Source organism: Mustela nivalis, assembly GCF_964662115.1.
Source record: "Mustela nivalis genome assembly, chromosome: 4".
Lineage (NCBI taxonomy): Eukaryota > Metazoa > Chordata > Mammalia > Carnivora > Mustelidae > Mustela > Mustela nivalis.
Window position 1 is genome coordinate 56793141 of NC_139023.1, and position 17470 is coordinate 56810610.

A 17470-nucleotide genomic window follows, 5' to 3' on the forward strand; every position below is an offset into this window, starting at 1 on the left:
TGGTAAGTATTACCATTATACTTAACATAACGTAACATAACAAATGATGTTATGTTTCTCACGCCTTTTTTTTTCCTGTTCACACTAAATTTTGCTTTAGAGCAAAATTTAAAGTTTTAGAGCAAAATTTAAAGTAAAATTAATAAAGTAACTCCATATTTAAAGCAATATTTAAGCTAAGAAGGGAAATATATAAGCAAACTATTCAATAAATATTGGTGACCACTAGGTAACCAAGACACAGTGGTTATTCAAAAAATCTGCATGTATATATAGCTTTAGCTTTAATGTCTACATCCAACTCATAAGGAGTGTGATGCCCACTTCCTAAGGCCCCTTATTTTCCCTTGCATTTCAAGACTCTCATCATGAACCGCACTCCTGCTTTAGCAAAGAAAATAACATTAAGCTATTATAAAACTATAAGCTTACTTATACTTGGGGAGCATCAGCTACATCCCACATGATTTTTAAAGCACTGAACACAAAATAGCCTTAAGCAGGCAAACAGCGCATGACAACTCAAAATCACTTTCTAGATTTAATGAAACCCTATAGGCTCATTTTCAAAAGGTATAGATAATTCCACTGAATAAAGTATGGGGATTAGAACATAACTTCTGGGAAAAAAACAACAACAAAGCAAATCTGATTACAAAACAAATAAGGCTATTAGAAAAATTTGTCTTCACACAAACTGCCACTGGTTTAAAAACTAAATGTAAATCCTGTAACTATTTTAAGGTAAACATAAGCACACCAAACTGATTAGCACACATATGGAAAATCATTGCAATGTAACTTATATCTATTACTACATGACTATTTGAAAACAGCCAAGTTGTTTCACAAAAGTAAGAATCTCTGTGAGGTAGTTTACCCCACCCAATCTATTTAAAATATGAAAATTATCTGGCAAAGAATCAACTTAAATGGGTTTTCAGAAACTGAGATTACAGAATCCCACAACAGTGAGCAGGCAAAACTGAAGAAAACATTTTCAGGAAAACTACAATCTATTATAAAATTTTATTACTCTCATAAACCCAGACATTTGCCATAAAGACTTAGAGAAGCAACAATACAGTCCCTGAAAGACTGAAAATGCAGAAAGAACAAAGTAATCCTAAAGAAGGAACTTAAAAAAAGATTAGACATGCTAAAAAATAAAGAGGTCAAGAATATTAAAATTAGTCCAACAAAAAGAATTTGAGCTTAATTAAAATAGGACTTTTCAATGGGATGTTATATCTTTACTTTGATATATTCAAAACCCTGTCTCATTTCAAAAGGAGTGATCAAACAGAACATTTTCCTCTTGAAAATGAAATATCCACCTAAAGAAAAGGGAGATGGATTATAGGAAAACCCTATACCTTAAATCATATTTAAAGATGTTATCAGATGCTTTAACAAATATACTTCTAACTAGAAAGATCAGCTTTTGTTGCAGTTCTGTGTTGAGTTTTCCAATTTTTGCTTTAAAATAACAAAGTTGTACAAACTCACTGTATTGTCCTCAATCTTCAGTAAATACTGATTTTACATTCTTGATGACACACTGCTACTGAACTCTACTGAATTAGCAGCAGATGACATGCTACTGTCTTACTGCACAATGTCTTCGGTCTCCTACTCCCTCTTACCAGTCTCTGGTTGTTCCACACAGACACCCCTTCTTCATTCGAATGGACTTGCACCTTCTCAAAGGCAAAGAACAGAATTTCTCTCCATATGTCCTCAGGATAATTAAAACACTACCATATACATAACGAACACACATTTTTTTTGAAACTTCCTTTATTAATCTGAACCTTGACAAAGTGCTATGACAGTGACTCTGAACAAAAATTAAAAAAAAATTTTTTAAAGGCCTGAAATACCTAAAGCTATACTAGTATCCACAGGATTAAATGGAAAGGCAAGTAGAAAATACGTGGTATAAGAATGTATCAAGTACAGTTAAAGAACTGAATGCAGGATACAAAACTTAAAAAGCATCCATTACCTAAGCAGGTACAAAAGAACCCATTCTTTCTCATTTTCAGTAAGTGTTAACAGTTTGTTGGCTACCAATGCCCCTTGAGGTACATCTCATTTAAGAACCACAATTTAAGGAGTGATCTATTAAATGAAAAATTAGATTTGGTCTGCTACTATATACTGTTTTTTGTGTAAAGTGAATAAAGGCACCAAATAATGTATTTTTCTGAGAGACCCTCATTATTATCATCTATCATGTTCTCATATAACAGTCTATATATCAAAGACTGGTGGGATATATCATCAATTAATTCTAGGTAGTTTATGTGACATGCTCAAGAACTTCCACAGGAACAAAAATCTACAATTGAATATATTGATAATCCCTTAGCTAGAGGACAGGCCAACATCCATCTTATAAGGCTTCACAGCTATATTATACCTTTAAAGGCATTTTGTTGCTTTGTTTACAGAAAACTGATGTACCATACATAAACCTGTAAGTAATAATCTTAGCGACCAGTATATTTATTTTTTGATTTAAAATATTCACTTTTTGATTTAAAATATTCAAGTATTAATGAATATATTAGAATCCCAATATCTAATTGAAAATTCAATTTTAAGGCAATTAGAATTCATATACTGGAGTATGACTTCGCAGGGGTAACTACCCACCAGCATTTTAAAGAAAAGTACTCCTAGTCTTAAAGAAATTAACATAAATACCTAAAAATTCATTTTAAAGTCAGAAATGTGACTTTAAACTACCTTGAATTACTTTTGTTTTTAAAAGTTTTGAATTTGGAGCTTTTCCATAAGAAGATAATTATTTGAATTAAGGAAATGCCAATCAACCCTAAAAATTTTACATGTAACTGAGTAAAATCAATCTGCAAAACTATTTCTTTCCTATTTGCTGAATGTTAACTACATGTCCAGTTCTTGGGTATAGGTAAGGCCTCAAGTATCCAAGTATAGGAACTAAGACTCCAGTTCTAGAATTTAATATATTTTTTATGCCTAATCAATTTGAAACTAGAAGAAATAAAAAGTTAAATGTTTTAAAATAATGTATTTGTTAACTGAGATATGTTAGTATTAAAATGTTCTATATAATGAAAAAAAAAGTCAGAATGAAAATATTGCCCCAGATAATTTTAACTTTGCCAAATAGTGAGGAACTATCGAATGGTTTGAGACACCAATTGAAGTTTGTAGCTGTTGCTGTATTTTTAAGAACCTCAACTTCAAATACCTCAACCTTTTATAGAAAGATAGAAATACAAAACAAATTTTGTATTGTAGGTACCCTTAAGGTCCTCAAAAGAAAGAAACAGTAATTTTAAGACCATTTGGGAGGTCATACACTATCCCTTGACTGCCTCAATCCAATTCCCTCCCTTTCTCCCCAATAAACCTGAACCTTTGTATTCTAAAAATAAAGTGTGTGTGTATGGGGGGGGAGGTGTGCACAGGGAGGAAAAGAAATGGCCAAAATAGATCAGAGAAAGTATAAAAGCTGGCTAGAAAGACCTTTTATGATCTGGTTCAAGGTTCTCCTTTTATAGATAAGGAAACTATGACCCAAAGACATGAAAGCCCATAAACTGCATCCTCAGATGTCGTAAGGACTGAGAAAAGGGAAGAAGGTTCAGGTTTCAGACCTCTTTCCTCTAGTTCAGTTCACTTCCCACTATCTTTTTCTTCACCATGCTCTTCAACTTCATCAAATCACACCTCTGGTGCAAGGGACCAAAGGGAATGCCAATATCTCAGCAGTTAGCCAAAAAAAAAAAAAAAAAAAATTACCGTTAAACACCTAAATCCTTTTATATAAAATTTACCTAAAACAGGTAAGAACAGAGTGACTTTGACTGAAATCTAAGTAGGAGCGCTAGAGACCCTCATCTTATAGCAGCCCAGGGGCTGATTTCCCTTTCATTATCACCTCTATCTACTCTCTAGCCCTCCACTAACTGAAACCATCTCAATAACCACATTTCTCAACATATGACCCCTCTCCATTGTCCCCTTATGACAGCTAATCTATCTTCTCTCTTCTCCATAATTAAATATCCCTCATATGTGTCCTCTTGCTTCTTTCTTGCCCATGCTCTTCAAACAATTGTCTTTTCCTCTCTAAAAACACATCCCTTGCCACCTTCAAAATGATTATCATAATTTTCCTCTTCTAAAATACCATCTCCTAGACATTTACGTATTCAATTTGAACAATATAAAAGTGCTACAATAAAAATGTCACTAATATGGCCTAACTAGGCCAGAGTGGAGAAGAGCATAGAAATAGATGGATAGCTAACTTAAATTATTAATAAAACAGTAAGTCACAAATTACATGAGATAACTACTTATTTCTATGTGGCAATCCTGGTAGGACCATTTTGGTAAAAAATTAGGACTTGTCTAAAATAACTGCTAATAACAGATTACTGAAGTTAATGCTAATGCTCCAGGTTTGAAAGCTATTGACAAACATATTATTAATCTATTTATAGAGTCCTTACTTGTAAAATCATCTCATGTTGATAAATTAACTAAGGAAGAGCCTTAGCTAAAGATAACATAGCTCCATTCAGTGGGCTCCCACAATGTCAATCCTATGCTCATTCAAGCTTCAGCTCTGCAGTAAAGAATCCTCATGTAGGACTGAGTTTTCTACTTGTCCTGTAATAATTCTCATCACCGGTACCCAGTATGAATTCAAATTTAGTCTGCAGGAAAAGAGATAGCATTTTGTAACCACAAAGGGCTTGAAGGAAATTTAAGACCGATTCCTAGCTTTTTGATTTAGGGTTTTTCTATAGGAAACATTATTTGGAAGAAGATAAGTAAACAACAGTAGTAACAAATTTTAGAATAAAAAAATATTATTCATGAAGTTTTTCTTAAAGATAAAAAAATTGAAGCCAGGACCTCTTTAGAAATATACTTCAAGACAAATGTAGATTTTGTGACAAAAATTTACTAAAAATTCTGTAAAACACTGATGAAATGTAAAATTGAATATATGATTTTTGTCCCCAACTGAAAATAATTCTGAAAGATAAAATCTGTTAAGTTTGACTGATGTTTAAAGTCAGGTGCTCTTGGGTATATAATTCCTTTTTCCAAAAACAAATTCTGTTTTGGAAATATAAAATAGTTATGAATTACTTATAAATTTGAAAATGAAGCATTTTATATTAAATAAGTGACCTTTTAAAAATAAATTGCTTTAATGTTCTTTGACATATGCTTAAAAAGGTATAACTGGAAAGTAAATAATAAATCTTACTCATAATATAAACACTAAACTCCTAGTCATAATCCTGAAAAATATACACTGTGCAGCCTACCTGGTCTATTCTGGATGTTCCGGCTGCAGTGCACCAACTATCTTGGAGTGAATCTGAGCCCCAAGCTGGTAACTGCAAACTAGATCTCACCTTCAATAGCATAGAAGTTTTCATCAGAAATAAGCAGTTCTCTTCCCCACACCCACCCACAAAAAAAAAAAAAAAGGTAAGAAAGAAAACAAAAAACAATCAAGTTCCTTCTATCTTGTATCTTTAGTCCTTTAAAAGTCTTGGGGGGACAAAAACCTCATTTTAAATAATTATAGGGACCTTTATTAGCTAGAATATCTGTAAAACATTAAAAGATCTGAAAAAAAAAAAGTCTAATCATCATAACTATTAGGCCACATTTAGAAAAAAAAAGTCACTGAACCAGGGAGGACAAATTTTAAGTTGATGTAAAAAGCCCTAATATTATTTTGCCATAATCCCAGCTGTACTAAGCATATTCTAATATGTATATATATATATATATATATATATACACACACACACACACACACACACACACACACATACCTGATGACAGTCAAATCTATGCACAATTACTTAATATTTTAGTTTAGCTATACTAGAGAAGAAATTCATTTTGGTGGCCTATTAAAGATAAATAAATTAAGGCATTCTTGAGCTGCCAATTAAAAGCTTCAACATATATTTAAGAAATACAGCAGGTTTTTCTAGATTTTATGAAGCTTCTTTTCTACTGTATGTTTAGAGAATTTTTTTAGTCTCAATTTTCTCTACATAAATACTTTATCCTTTGGCAATTAAATTATATGCTTAAAAATAAAAGCTTTTTAATGTTTTAATCTGTTACTTTTACCACACTACCACCACCACCACCACCACCACCCAATTTCTTACTTTGAATGATAAACATTAGAAATAAGACCATTTACATACCATTCTTACCTGTAAGGGTAAGAGTGTATTACTATTGTTGTCTGTTCTGAACACATTATCTTCAATCCAAGATTTTGGAGTCAGTGATGGAGTAGAGCGAGTAAATTTCGGTGGTGCTATGACATTACCAGAAAATGGTTTCTTCAATGGAGATATCTGATTCATAGTTCCTGGAATTCCCATGTTTCCAGTTCTACGATGATCTCTGCCATGCATTGCTCCCCAGGACATACTTCCAGTGCCCCAGCCACTGCTCTGATGGTTGCTCCAAGGAGATTGTTTCAGAAGAGGCTGAGAAAAACACATCTGTTTAAATTACAGGCATTTAAAGAGTTTATAATTCAAACTCAAATTTAGGCCCACGCTAAGAATATATATAATCTTAAAATAAAATCTCTAAAGGCAACAGAATCTATCTTAACAGGTTATAAAAGTAGTAGGCTTGAGATCTTGCTATATAAAAACACATTCATTTAATGCGAGTTGAGTTTTCATTCTCTAGCCCACTTTAAATTATAATGAACCAAGCAGATATTTCTTGACAATTATTAAAATAGAACCATGCAATTACTTTTCTTCCCTTTCAGAATCATATATGTAAGAAGAAAAAAAAATACTTGAAAATTGAAATTAACTTTGAAGATTCCTAAAGATATAACCTACATTGTGATATCAAAACAACCATATTCTGCTAGGTATACAACCAAAAATATGGTCCTTAATTAATAAAGGTATGAGTAATGACAAAAGTAAAATATTTAAACTTTATGATTCCAAAACAAACTGCACCACTGCGACAGTAGATAATGGTAACATTTGGTGGTGTTCTCTTGCATGAACTAAAAACGCCTTTTAGTATAGGGACAGTATAGAAAATACGTCTTCCTTATATTGTTTAACTTTCAATGTATTTTATTCCAACTTTAATGTACTTTCTTTTAAAGTGTTTTTATTGTTTTTTAACTTAATTATCCATGAACAGTTGAGCAATTATTGGATGTCGCCCATAGGTGGATCCACTGAGATAACTAAAGATAAACTATATGCTTTGATTATTCTGGTAGAGATCTTAACACAAATCTCCATTTGGTTCATTCATTTTCAAAAGTAATTTATACTCCAAACTAGAACCTATGACAAAAAAAAAGCTGAGAACCCACCAAGAGGCAATTACTGTAAGTTTTTGAAAAGTATTATTTTCTAGCAATTACGTTATCAATAAGCTTATAGCTAACATTTAGCTAAAGGAATTATGGACTATCCAGTTGCTGTAAGTAAATAAGCTCGTAGAAGTATTCTTAAAATGAAACTTCCTTCTTATAAGATAAAAAAAAAAAAGAACTTGATCTATAGTACCTATTTTAAAAAATGCCAATACAATCATGAATATACACTGCCTCCTCCATATAGTTCAAAGGTATAGCTCAGGGACCATGAACAAATCACTTTATTCCTGAGGGGCCTTACTTTCCTTATTGATACAGTGATCAAGTTCTCTTCCAGTGATCTAAAGTTCCGTATGACAGCTGTGTGACCTCTTAAACTTCACTGTAAGAACCATCTTTTGACAAAAAGCAGATTATAGTTAAATATGAATCATGGTATACTGTCTTCTAATGTTCCATATCATGGCTCTAAGAATATAAAACTACCTATAAATAATTTTCTGTGGCAAGCTTCCAGTTTAAAAAATGAAGACCCTGACACACAAAACATAACTAACTGCTCGAGATTATGGAAATCACAGGAAAGTGGAATATTATTTCAAAATTCCGTATTTTTAATCCTCATAGGCCACGTTCTCGTTTCTCGGGGAGACACCAGTGATTTAAAATAAAAACTGTTAACTGTTACTCCGGTTGATTTAAATAAACTCTTAACTGTTACTTTGGTTAGATAGTATTCACCTTTTAAAAGGTTAGCCCTTGAAAACTTTAACTGGTCACAATGGAAAAAGTTATAGGAGTAAGCAGGCACTGGTGAAGGTCCAATTTTGCTCCTCTCTCAAACCTTAATCACGAAAATGACCTTAAACACACTAATCACTACAATAAATGCTGACTCGATCAAAAAAGAACAACAAAATACTCTTTCAGTGTCCATTAACCAGCCCAGCGGTCATTCAAACATTGTATTGAGAAGATAACAAAACAAGAGCTTGAATCAGAAAGGACCCGGATGAATTAAAAAAAAAAAAAAAAAACAAAAACAAAAACCAAAAAACCTGCCCGGTGTCATTTCGTAATTGCACTACCCACTTAAAATATACACACCTCAAATTCAAGAAAAGGTAAGGCCACCACCACCACCCCCCAAAAGAGGGGAGTCCTCTCTTCGAGGTATATAACACGAACCCCGGATTCAAGTTTAGTTTTGTCTTAAAAGCCACCAAATATTCCTAACACAAGAAGAGGCGCAGAAACTAACCCAATCTCCCCAATTTCGGAGCGTCTCGGCTGAAACCAAGTCAGCCCCCGCGGGCAGGCTCCTCTCTCCAGTCGTCTGACAGCTCGGGACCGAGCCCGCCGCGCTGCTGCCTGGGCTCTCCCGGCCCTCGGCCCTCGGCCGGCGCAGCTGCGCGGCGGGCAGGGCGGGACGGCCGGTCGTCGCGGCCGGCCACCCCCTCCCCAGCCAGACCTTGCGCCGGCCGGTGCAGAATGAAACAGACTTTAAGAAAGCCCTTCCGTCCATCCCCTCATTGGACGACCGGGAAGAGTCACCGGCTCCCCACACGAACGGTCTGCGGTGATCATGTTCCTCCTTCCCAAGTTCGTTTCCCACGGCTGCTCGTCGGAGGCTGCCGCCGGAGCCCGTGGGCCCCTCGTCCCCCGCCCGTCCTCGCCTCGTCTCCCGGGCTTGCGGATCGAGGACGGCGGCCCTCTGGGTCAGGGGCGCCCGCTGCGAGGGACCGCCGAGCGGGCGCGCCAGTCCGTCGCCTCCGCCGCCCTCGGTCCGGGCGCCATTCGGCCCCTGCCCCAACCCCCACCGCCGCTCCGGGCGTTCGAGGGGGCGCCCGGCCGGGGCGACTTCCAGCGTGACCCCCTTACCCGAGCCTCGTAGCCCACGGTGGCCACTGCCCGCCCGCCCGCCGGGGACTGGTGTCCGAGTCCTGTCACCCGTCTCCGCCCCCCCCCCCACACCCGCCACCAGTCCCACTCTCGCATGGGCGAGTAGCCCTCGTCGTCCCCGACCCGGCCCCGCGGCGCAGCCGGGCCGCCGTCCGCCGTACCTGGTGGTGGTTGTAGGAGTTCCTCTGCTGCAGGAAGGCGGCAGCCGCCGCCTGGTGCTGCTGCTGGAGCTGCGGGCTGACGGGAGACCTCCGGCTCTGCGGCTGCTGCGGCGCCGCGGGCGGCGGGGGCTGCTGCTGAGGTAAATTCATGGCGGGCGGCGGCGGCGGGGGCACGGCGGCAGCCGAGAAGGGGCCGCCGAACCCGCTGCCGCCGCCGCCGCCGCCACCGCCGCTCGCCGGCACGCTGAGTCCCGCGCAGCCGTGCGGGGACACGGGCGAGAAGCTCGGGAAGAAGGCCGGGTTCATGGACGACGGCAGCCCGGGGTAGAAGCCGTTCTCTGAATCGGGGCTGGGCGGCGGCATGGCGCTGAGCGAGCCGCCGCCGCCGCCGCCGCCGCCACCCGGGGTGGCGGCCGAAGAGCCGGGCTGCTGCGGCTGCGGCTGCGGCGGCTGCTGGGGTGGAGGCGGCTGCTGCTGCTGGGGCGGCGGCGGCTGTTGGGGTTGGGGCGGCGGCGGCGGCGAAGCGGTCTGCACCGACCAGGGGGTGCCGAAGCCGGGCAGTGGCGGCGGCGACGCGGAGCCGCCTCCCCCTCCGCCTCCGGGGGGCCCCCCGCCCCCGCCGCCGCCCGGGTGCGGAAGGTCCGGGCTCTGCAGGCTGCTGAAGGCGCCCGCGCCGAGCGCCCCGCCGGGCAGGAGGTTACTGGGACTGTTGAGCAGAGGGTGGTTGGGGGACTCCATGGAGCCCGGCGCGGGGTTCACCGGCGGCGTCGAGGGGGCCAAGCCCGCATTGGGGGGCTCGGTGGCGCTGCCCTCGCCCGCGGCCGGGGTCTTGCGAGGGCTGCCCGCGCCTCCGTGGCGGCGCCGCGGGGCTGCGGGCGGCGAGGGCTGGAGCTGCGGGAGCGGGGGCAGATCGGCCGGGAGCTGCCGCTGGGCGAAATCCTGCGGCGGGAGGTGCTGCGGGTGCGGTACGCTGAATTGCTGCTGCTGCTGTGGCTGCTGGCGCTGGGCGAGCTGCGCCGGCTGGAGGAGCGGGCCGGGCGGTGGCGGCGGCGGTGGCGGCGGACTGAACCGGCCGGGGCAGTGGAGCGGCGGCGGCGGCTTCGAGTCCGGAGGGCGGGGAAGGTGGGGAGGGCTGAACTCTTTCCTCTTCTGGCAGCTCAGCTGCTGCTGCTGCCGCTTACTGAAGTCCTGCGGGGAGGAGGTGCGGCAGCAGCAGCAGGAGGAGGCGGAGGAGGAGGAGGGGTGGTGCAGACTCGGTTTGAAGTCCTGGGAGGGGAGGAGGTGGGTCACACCCGCGTTCGTGCCGCCGCCGGGGTGGTGGTTGGGGAGTTTCTCCGCGGCCGCCGCCCCCGAGAGCGGCCGCGCCGGCTGCTGTGTCAGCCCCAGCAGCAGCTCATCCTGCATGGTCTGCTGATGCGCCAGGAACGGGGAGGAAGAGGAAGCGGCAGCGGCTGAGCTGCCCGCGCCGCCGCAGCCGAGGATAGGAAAGGGGGAGGCGGCCTCCGAGATGCCGGTGACAGGCAACGGCGGCGGCGAGAGCCGGCCGAAGGGCGTGGCGGAGGACTGCGGGGCGGCGGCCGTGGCGGGCCCCACGGCGTAGGGACTGTACGTCCCGCTGCTGAATAGTGACCCAGGGCTGCTGCTTCGGAGCGGGGCGGTCTGCAACACCCCAAACCCGAAGTCCCTCATTTATCAGGCCGGCGGCAGCGGGAGGAGACGCACCCCGTCCGCTGCCCCGCCTAGGAAGCTGCCGAATCTGGGGCGGCACTGCCGTGGTGGAAAAAGGGGGAGTCAGTGAGAGGGACACTGTGACTGAGCCAGGGGCACCTACTTCGGCCCCTCCAGCCCTCGCGGCAATCACCGCCGCCTCCCGAGACCGGCTCGGGCACCGCCACCGCCGCTGCCGCCGCCGCCGCCCTCCCGGCTTAAGAACTCCGGAACGTGCGTCAGCGCCACCTCACAATCGCACCGCCCCCCGCGGTGCGTCCCGGCACGCGCGGGCGCGAGGCCGCCGCGCCCCCGCTGCCCCGCCCCCGCCCCGCCCCTCATTAATATGCAGACTTGGCCCGGGCGCGCTTGTTCTCCCAGGAGGGAGGGGGAGCGCGGGAGCGAGCGGCGTGTCTCCTCGGGCCCCTTCGGCATCTAGGGAAAAAGAGAGGTCTGTGGCGGCCGCGGGCAGCTGACTCCGGTCTAGGAGCCCGCCGCGCGCGCGCATTAGGACGAGCGCGCGCGGGCGGCGCCGACGGTTCCAGGGCAACGGCCCCTCCCGGCGCGGGTTCTGCGCAAAGGCTGCCCTGGGTCGCACGCGCTCCGTCCCACCCCCGTCGCCCTCGCGGCCCCGCCTCCTTCCTGTCACCCCGATCCCTCCCTCGGTCACATGAGACTTGGCCGCTGGTACGCGAGCTCGTTGGGGCTGTGGTGCCCCGCGTGGGAAACTGAGGCGGGGAACCCGACTGGGATTGGCTTCCAGTCACCGCGGTCGCGTGAGGCCTACACTTTGCGAGCGCAGCGGGGACAGCGGCCCTTCCCGCCCTTCGGGCTCAGCCCGGTGGTCCTTAGACCAGCTAGGGCCTGTGGGCGCTGCCGGCCTTGCAGACCGCTGAGCGGCTCTCTCCACACCTAGTGCCCCACACGTCCCCTACTTGGAGCTCTCGTCGTCGCGCCAGAAAGCGCCCTCTCGGGCTTGTTTTTAGCTTCTCATGCTGCGTGCTGTTGGGACCTTCTGCAGCCGCTTGAACGTTATTTTCTGCAGGGCAAACATGAAGCCTGGCTGTACACCAAACGTTTTCACTTGGGCAATGAGGAGCAAAGTCCCAGGAACTCAACCGGGCTCCGTGTGGCTGTCTACACACATAAATGCCTATAATAGGTTAGGAGGCGAACTCCCATGGTAACCCTGGGCCAGTTCCAAGTCTTCGTATTTCATAAAAGCATTTCATGTGCCATCATCAGGACTGCTGTGTGTAGGACTTCAGCTCGCCATATTTGCTCGGACTCTCCCGTCCCTGCCTCCCCCCGCTAAGCCCCCCTCCAGGGAGACTCAAATTTAAGCATTTCCTAAGCTTTATGAGTTTTCAAGGGAGATTTCTCACATCAGGGAAAAAAGGAGGTTCTGACTCAGCAACAGACTTGTTGAGGCTTGCAAAATGGAAGGGGAGGGAGCTTTCCATGGTGGAGCTCCTGTTGGAAGCAATAAAAGAGGAACTAATCCTGTGTATTTCCTTTTCTAAAGAAGCATTTAACATAGAGAAAAAAAAAATTGTGCTAGGATCTAGATAAAGAATAACGGAATGATCCTGTTTTGCAATTTTAACTTTTTCTTGGCCCTTAGAGAAGTGAAACTATTGAAATAATCCCAGAATAGAGACCAACCCCAAAAGCAATAGATGGGATGTCCAGACTACTTGATTTAAAAAAAATTTTTTTAGTTGAGATATAATTGACCTATAACATATTGGTTTTAGGTGTTCAACATAATGATTTGATATACCTATAGGTTGAGAAGTAAATATCAAAATAAGTCTAGTTAACACCTGGATACCATCACACATAGTTACAATTTTTTTCTTTTGAGACTCTACTTGATTGTGATCTACAACTGGACTAAGATTAAATAGTGTTCTAGATTATAAATGCACACTCCTACTGATGTAGGCAGAGTGTACATTTTCATGAGTTCTCATTCTCTATTCAATTTCTACTTTTGTTATTTCAGTGTTTCAAATTTACATAAATTGGAATAAGCAAGCTAGAAAGAGCATCATTGCAGAAGGAAAATATGTTTCATGTATTACCTTTATGTCTGATATATGAACTACATTATGTCTGTCTAAAGAACTACATTTGATACTGCCTTTACAATATGAGAAAGTATTCTTAAAAAACTCAAAACAGTTCAGAAATTAGTCAGGTGTATAGAAAACTGGTTTGAGTTAATAATCTCAAAATAATTTTTAATAATCAGGCAAAATATAGAACTGGAGAAGTACTTTTATTATTTTAAATTACAGTGTCTAGAAAATAACTTGAGCTCATTACAATTAAAAATACAAATGGCCATTTCCACAGTACCTATTGACATATTCTTAACTTTTATTCATTAATGTGTTTTACAGGGAAAAACTACTTCACAATTAAAGACTTTAAGATTGCCTTAAAAATGAACACATTTTTTTTTTTTCCTAAGTGAAGTTATATTTGGAATCATCTGCAGATCCAACAACAAATCTTGAAACAGGAAGAAAATGTAGGCATGAAAATTAGCTCAATCATCCACTAAAATTGCACTTAGTATAATGTATGGAGGAAAGAGAGCATACATTTACAAGCCAAATGCTGCCACTCTGGGCTAAAGTTTGAATAAAAACAAGATTTCTTGGTGTTCTAAAACTTGTTTCTTTTGGGGGATTTAGAGATCTCCAAAACAGAGAAAAGCCATCATGCTTAGTGTTATGTAATAAGGTCAAATTTCATTTTAAGTACACCGAATTCCAAAATCTACCTGTCAGTCCCCTGCTTACCACTTTAACACCTCAGAGGGTTGTGAGGACCTCATTTTTTTTTTTTTAATAAAGAAGACAGTTACATACTGAAATCTCTGTCTTTTAATTTGGTGAGCATGCCATCATTGAAAATATTCAAACGGAAAGGTTTCCTATTGTGGAGGTGGAGGTGAGTAAGAGGGGAGGGATTATGGTCCTCTAGCTGCTCCAATGCCAAAATCTTATGCGGCTATATTCTTTGTTGACCATATGATCACTCAGTCCCTGACCTTATTTGTCAGTCTCTTGTTCATTTCCTACCATTGTCCTGGGCCAATGTTTTAAAAAACATTTTCGCTACAACCTAGGACACACACATATACCTGTGCACCTGAAATAAAGCTTTAAGCAATTCTTACTTTTTATACATGCAATAACTCTATTTTTAAATTCTAGGTACTGTGTTAAATTACTAAATTGATCTCAAATCACTAAGTTGATTTTAAGTCCCATGATTAGGCCATGAGCTGAAATTTATTAACACAGTCCTGGAAGACTATTTCACACCTTCTTTTCTATCTCAAAGCCTCCTGACACCATCTCTCCTCCCCTCATTTTCATCTGACCTGGCTTTCTATTTCCCTGAGAAAATAGAAGCTGGTTTAGGAGAGCTTCCACAGGTCCTCAACTGTACCCTTTCCCAGTCACTGTGCATTTGTTCTTATACACCTTCTTCCCTCCTGCTACACGGAGGGCCACCTAGACTCCACACTCTCATTTAAGGCTATCCCCTCCACTGATGCACCAGAGCCTGCCCACACCTGCTCAGGACGTGGCTTCATAGACATCCCAGTCTCCTAGCTATCCCACATTTAACATGTCTAATATTGAACTCCCCCATCTTGGTAAATGGCACTCCATTGTTACAGTTGCTCAGGCCAAAATAAAAATAATGATAATAATAATAATAAGGTCATCCTTGATTTCTATTTTTCTTACAGCATATTCAAACCATTATTGCATGTTAATTGTCCTACCTTTGTATTGTATCCAGAATCCAGCTACATCTCACCACACCCACCACAAGCCAACCAGACCAGGCCAGGCCGACATAATCTCTCTCTGGCTTGTTGCTCTCACCACCTAACTAGCTTCCCAGCCTCTGATCTTGTCTACCTACAACCTATTCACACAGCAGCCGAAAGGCTCCTTTCATTTTTTTAAAAATAATATATATATGTGTATATATAAAATTATATATATACATTTATGTTGTGTTAGTCAGCATACAGAACTTCATTAGTTTTTGATGTAGTGGTCCATGATTCATTGTTTATGTATATCACCCAGTGCTCCTTTCAATACGTACCCTCCTTAATACCTTTCAAAATGGAAGACAGATCATGTCAACTTCCCTGACTAAATACTTCTTTTCCTAGAATAATAGCCAAGACATTTTCAGTAACCAAATGGTTATTCATGATTGCCTCCTGCCTTTAGTAACCCCTCTTACCATTTCTACTCACAATAGAATCCTTATTTCTTTGACATACCAGGCCAACTTAGCCTCAGAGTCTTTGTCCTTGTGATTCTCACTTCCTGGAATACTTATCCCCTAAATACCAGCAGAGCTTGCTCTGATATTTTTCGTGTGTCTGTCTCATTTCTGCTCAAGCTCATTTCCCAGTGATATCTTCCCCAAGCACCATTATAAAATAGCGACTCCTTCCTTCACTCCAGCCTCCCTATTACTCGAAAGTGGTTTGATCCCCCCACACCCCAATCTGCCACTCTGTGTACTTTCATTGTTTATCTGTCCTCCCTGTTAAATGGCAAATCCCATGAGGAAAGGTACATTATCTTGTTCACTGCTGCATCTTCCACAGCTAGAACGATCCTGGCACACAATAGGCACCCAAGAGTTGTAAAATTGAATGTGCTGCTCCACAAATGAATAACAGCTTTAGAAAATAATAGCTCTAAGTATACTATAGTAACATGAGGGTTTTATTTGTTGGCAAGTGTTACCCAAACACCACCCATGCTGCTAGGAATTATAAGCAAGGCAAGATAGTTCCAGGAATTGACAGGGTATGTGTGTTAGGACACACAGATAGGGCAGCTCAGAGGATAGATAAACCTGGACTCCAGGAGGCAAGACTTCTGTTTTAGGAGCCTAGAGGATTCCAGGCTTTAGAGACTGGGATTTTGAGGAAGGAGACTGAAACGCAAGGGTTCATCACAGGAACTTGAGCAAAACAGAATGGCCATGAGGCCTACATGATGCTGAGCTGTCAAGTTGCTGGTTGCCTACTGCTGCTTGGCCTGTAAATGAAAAAGGGTTAGTCTTCATTCGAGGCTCATTGGCCTGGCTTTGAGTTGTGGGAAAGAGTAGAAATTAAGACCCATACTGACCTTTTCCAACTTCAAGTTGTTTTATTGACACATCCCCCAGAGTACCACTATCTTTAATACTTCTGGTTCTTTTTCTACTTTTCCACTCTTACTTCATGCTGTCCTCTATTGCTTTTCTTCTTTTTACATATCCCTTACATGTTGTAGTTCCTTATGCTTATATTCCTGGTCCTCTTCTCTACTTCTGTATACTCTTTCTAGGTGACTTTATCCACTATAATGTTTTCAAATATCATCTATATGCTAATGTCTAACCAATCTCTGTCTAGCCCATAGGCTGAATTCATATTTCCAGCTGCCTATTAGTCAGCTTGACCTGGATGTCCCTCAAACACATGAATTCAATATGTCCATACCAGAATTTATTTCCCCCCAGACCCACTCCTCTTCTTTTGCTTCTTATCTGGGTTGATTGTGTCATTATACAGGTTGCTCCAGCTGGAGACATGAGTCATCCTCTTTCTTCTCTCTTACCCTCCAAAAACAATTGGTCACTGTACTCTGTCAGTTCTGTTGTAGAAATACTGCTCAAAAGTTGTCCCCTCAGTCCATTCCTCTACCTGTGCCTTAGCTCTCAATCTTTGCTCTATCCTGCCTTTGTGCAGAGCCTCTTAGCCAGGTTTCCTACCAGTTCCTCTTCTGAATCTCTTCCCTTTAAAGGTGTCAAAAAACAACTATAATCCCATCACACTTCTAGGTCAATAAGCACCTCCCTAGCTTCTACAGTATCACATCCAAACTTGCTAGTGAATAGGACCTTCAAAAGTTATTTGCGGGGCACCTGGGTGGCTCAGTGGGTTAAGTCGCTGCCTTCCGCTCAGGTCATGATCTCAGGGTCCTGGGATTGAGTCCCGCATCGGGCCCTCTGCTCAGCAGGGAGCCTGCTTCCCTTCTCTCTCTCTGCCTGCCTCTCCATCTACTTGTGAATTCTGTCTGTCAAATAAATAAATAAAATCTTAAAAAAAAAAAAAAGTTATTTGCAACTTGCCCTCTTGCCTTTATTACCTGTCACTCCTCATAATACCCAATCCTCTGGATCAGACATGTCTTTTCATAGCTCAGTTCCTTTGCACATGATGTGTCTACTTTCTGGAATG

The 17470-nt window shown here is 43.0% G+C and overlaps 1 protein-coding gene and 1 long non-coding RNA gene across 9 annotated transcripts in view; one reads left to right on the forward strand and one right to left on the reverse strand.

Moving 5' to 3' along the window:
- The window catches only part of CPEB2 (cytoplasmic polyadenylation element binding protein 2), a 71247-nt gene extending 59846 nt beyond the window's left edge, over nt 1-11401 (reverse strand). For 2 of the 8 annotated variants that reach the window (XM_082727811.1, XM_082727810.1), the window contains exons 1-3: nt 9478-11400; nt 6258-6539; nt 5343-5432 (exon numbers count right to left, since the gene is read on the reverse strand). In XM_082727811.1, coding sequence (XP_082583937.1) covers nt 5343-5432; nt 6258-6539; nt 9478-11166 — 2061 coding nt within the window. In that variant the 5' untranslated portion in view covers nt 11167-11400. Of the gene's footprint in view, nt 1-4511; nt 4627-5342; nt 5433-6248; nt 6540-8675; nt 8978-9477 lie in introns of those variants that run through there. The other 6 variants (XM_082727814.1, XM_082727812.1, XM_082727815.1 and 3 more) reach the window with 4 other exon arrangements.
- The window catches only part of LOC309863256, a 216238-nt gene continuing 208307 nt past the window's right edge, over nt 9540-17470 (forward strand). Inside the window, exon 1 of the long non-coding RNA XR_014310950.1 lies at nt 9540-9617. This is a non-coding gene — a long non-coding RNA (uncharacterized lncRNA). The remainder of the gene's footprint in view (nt 9618-17470) is intronic.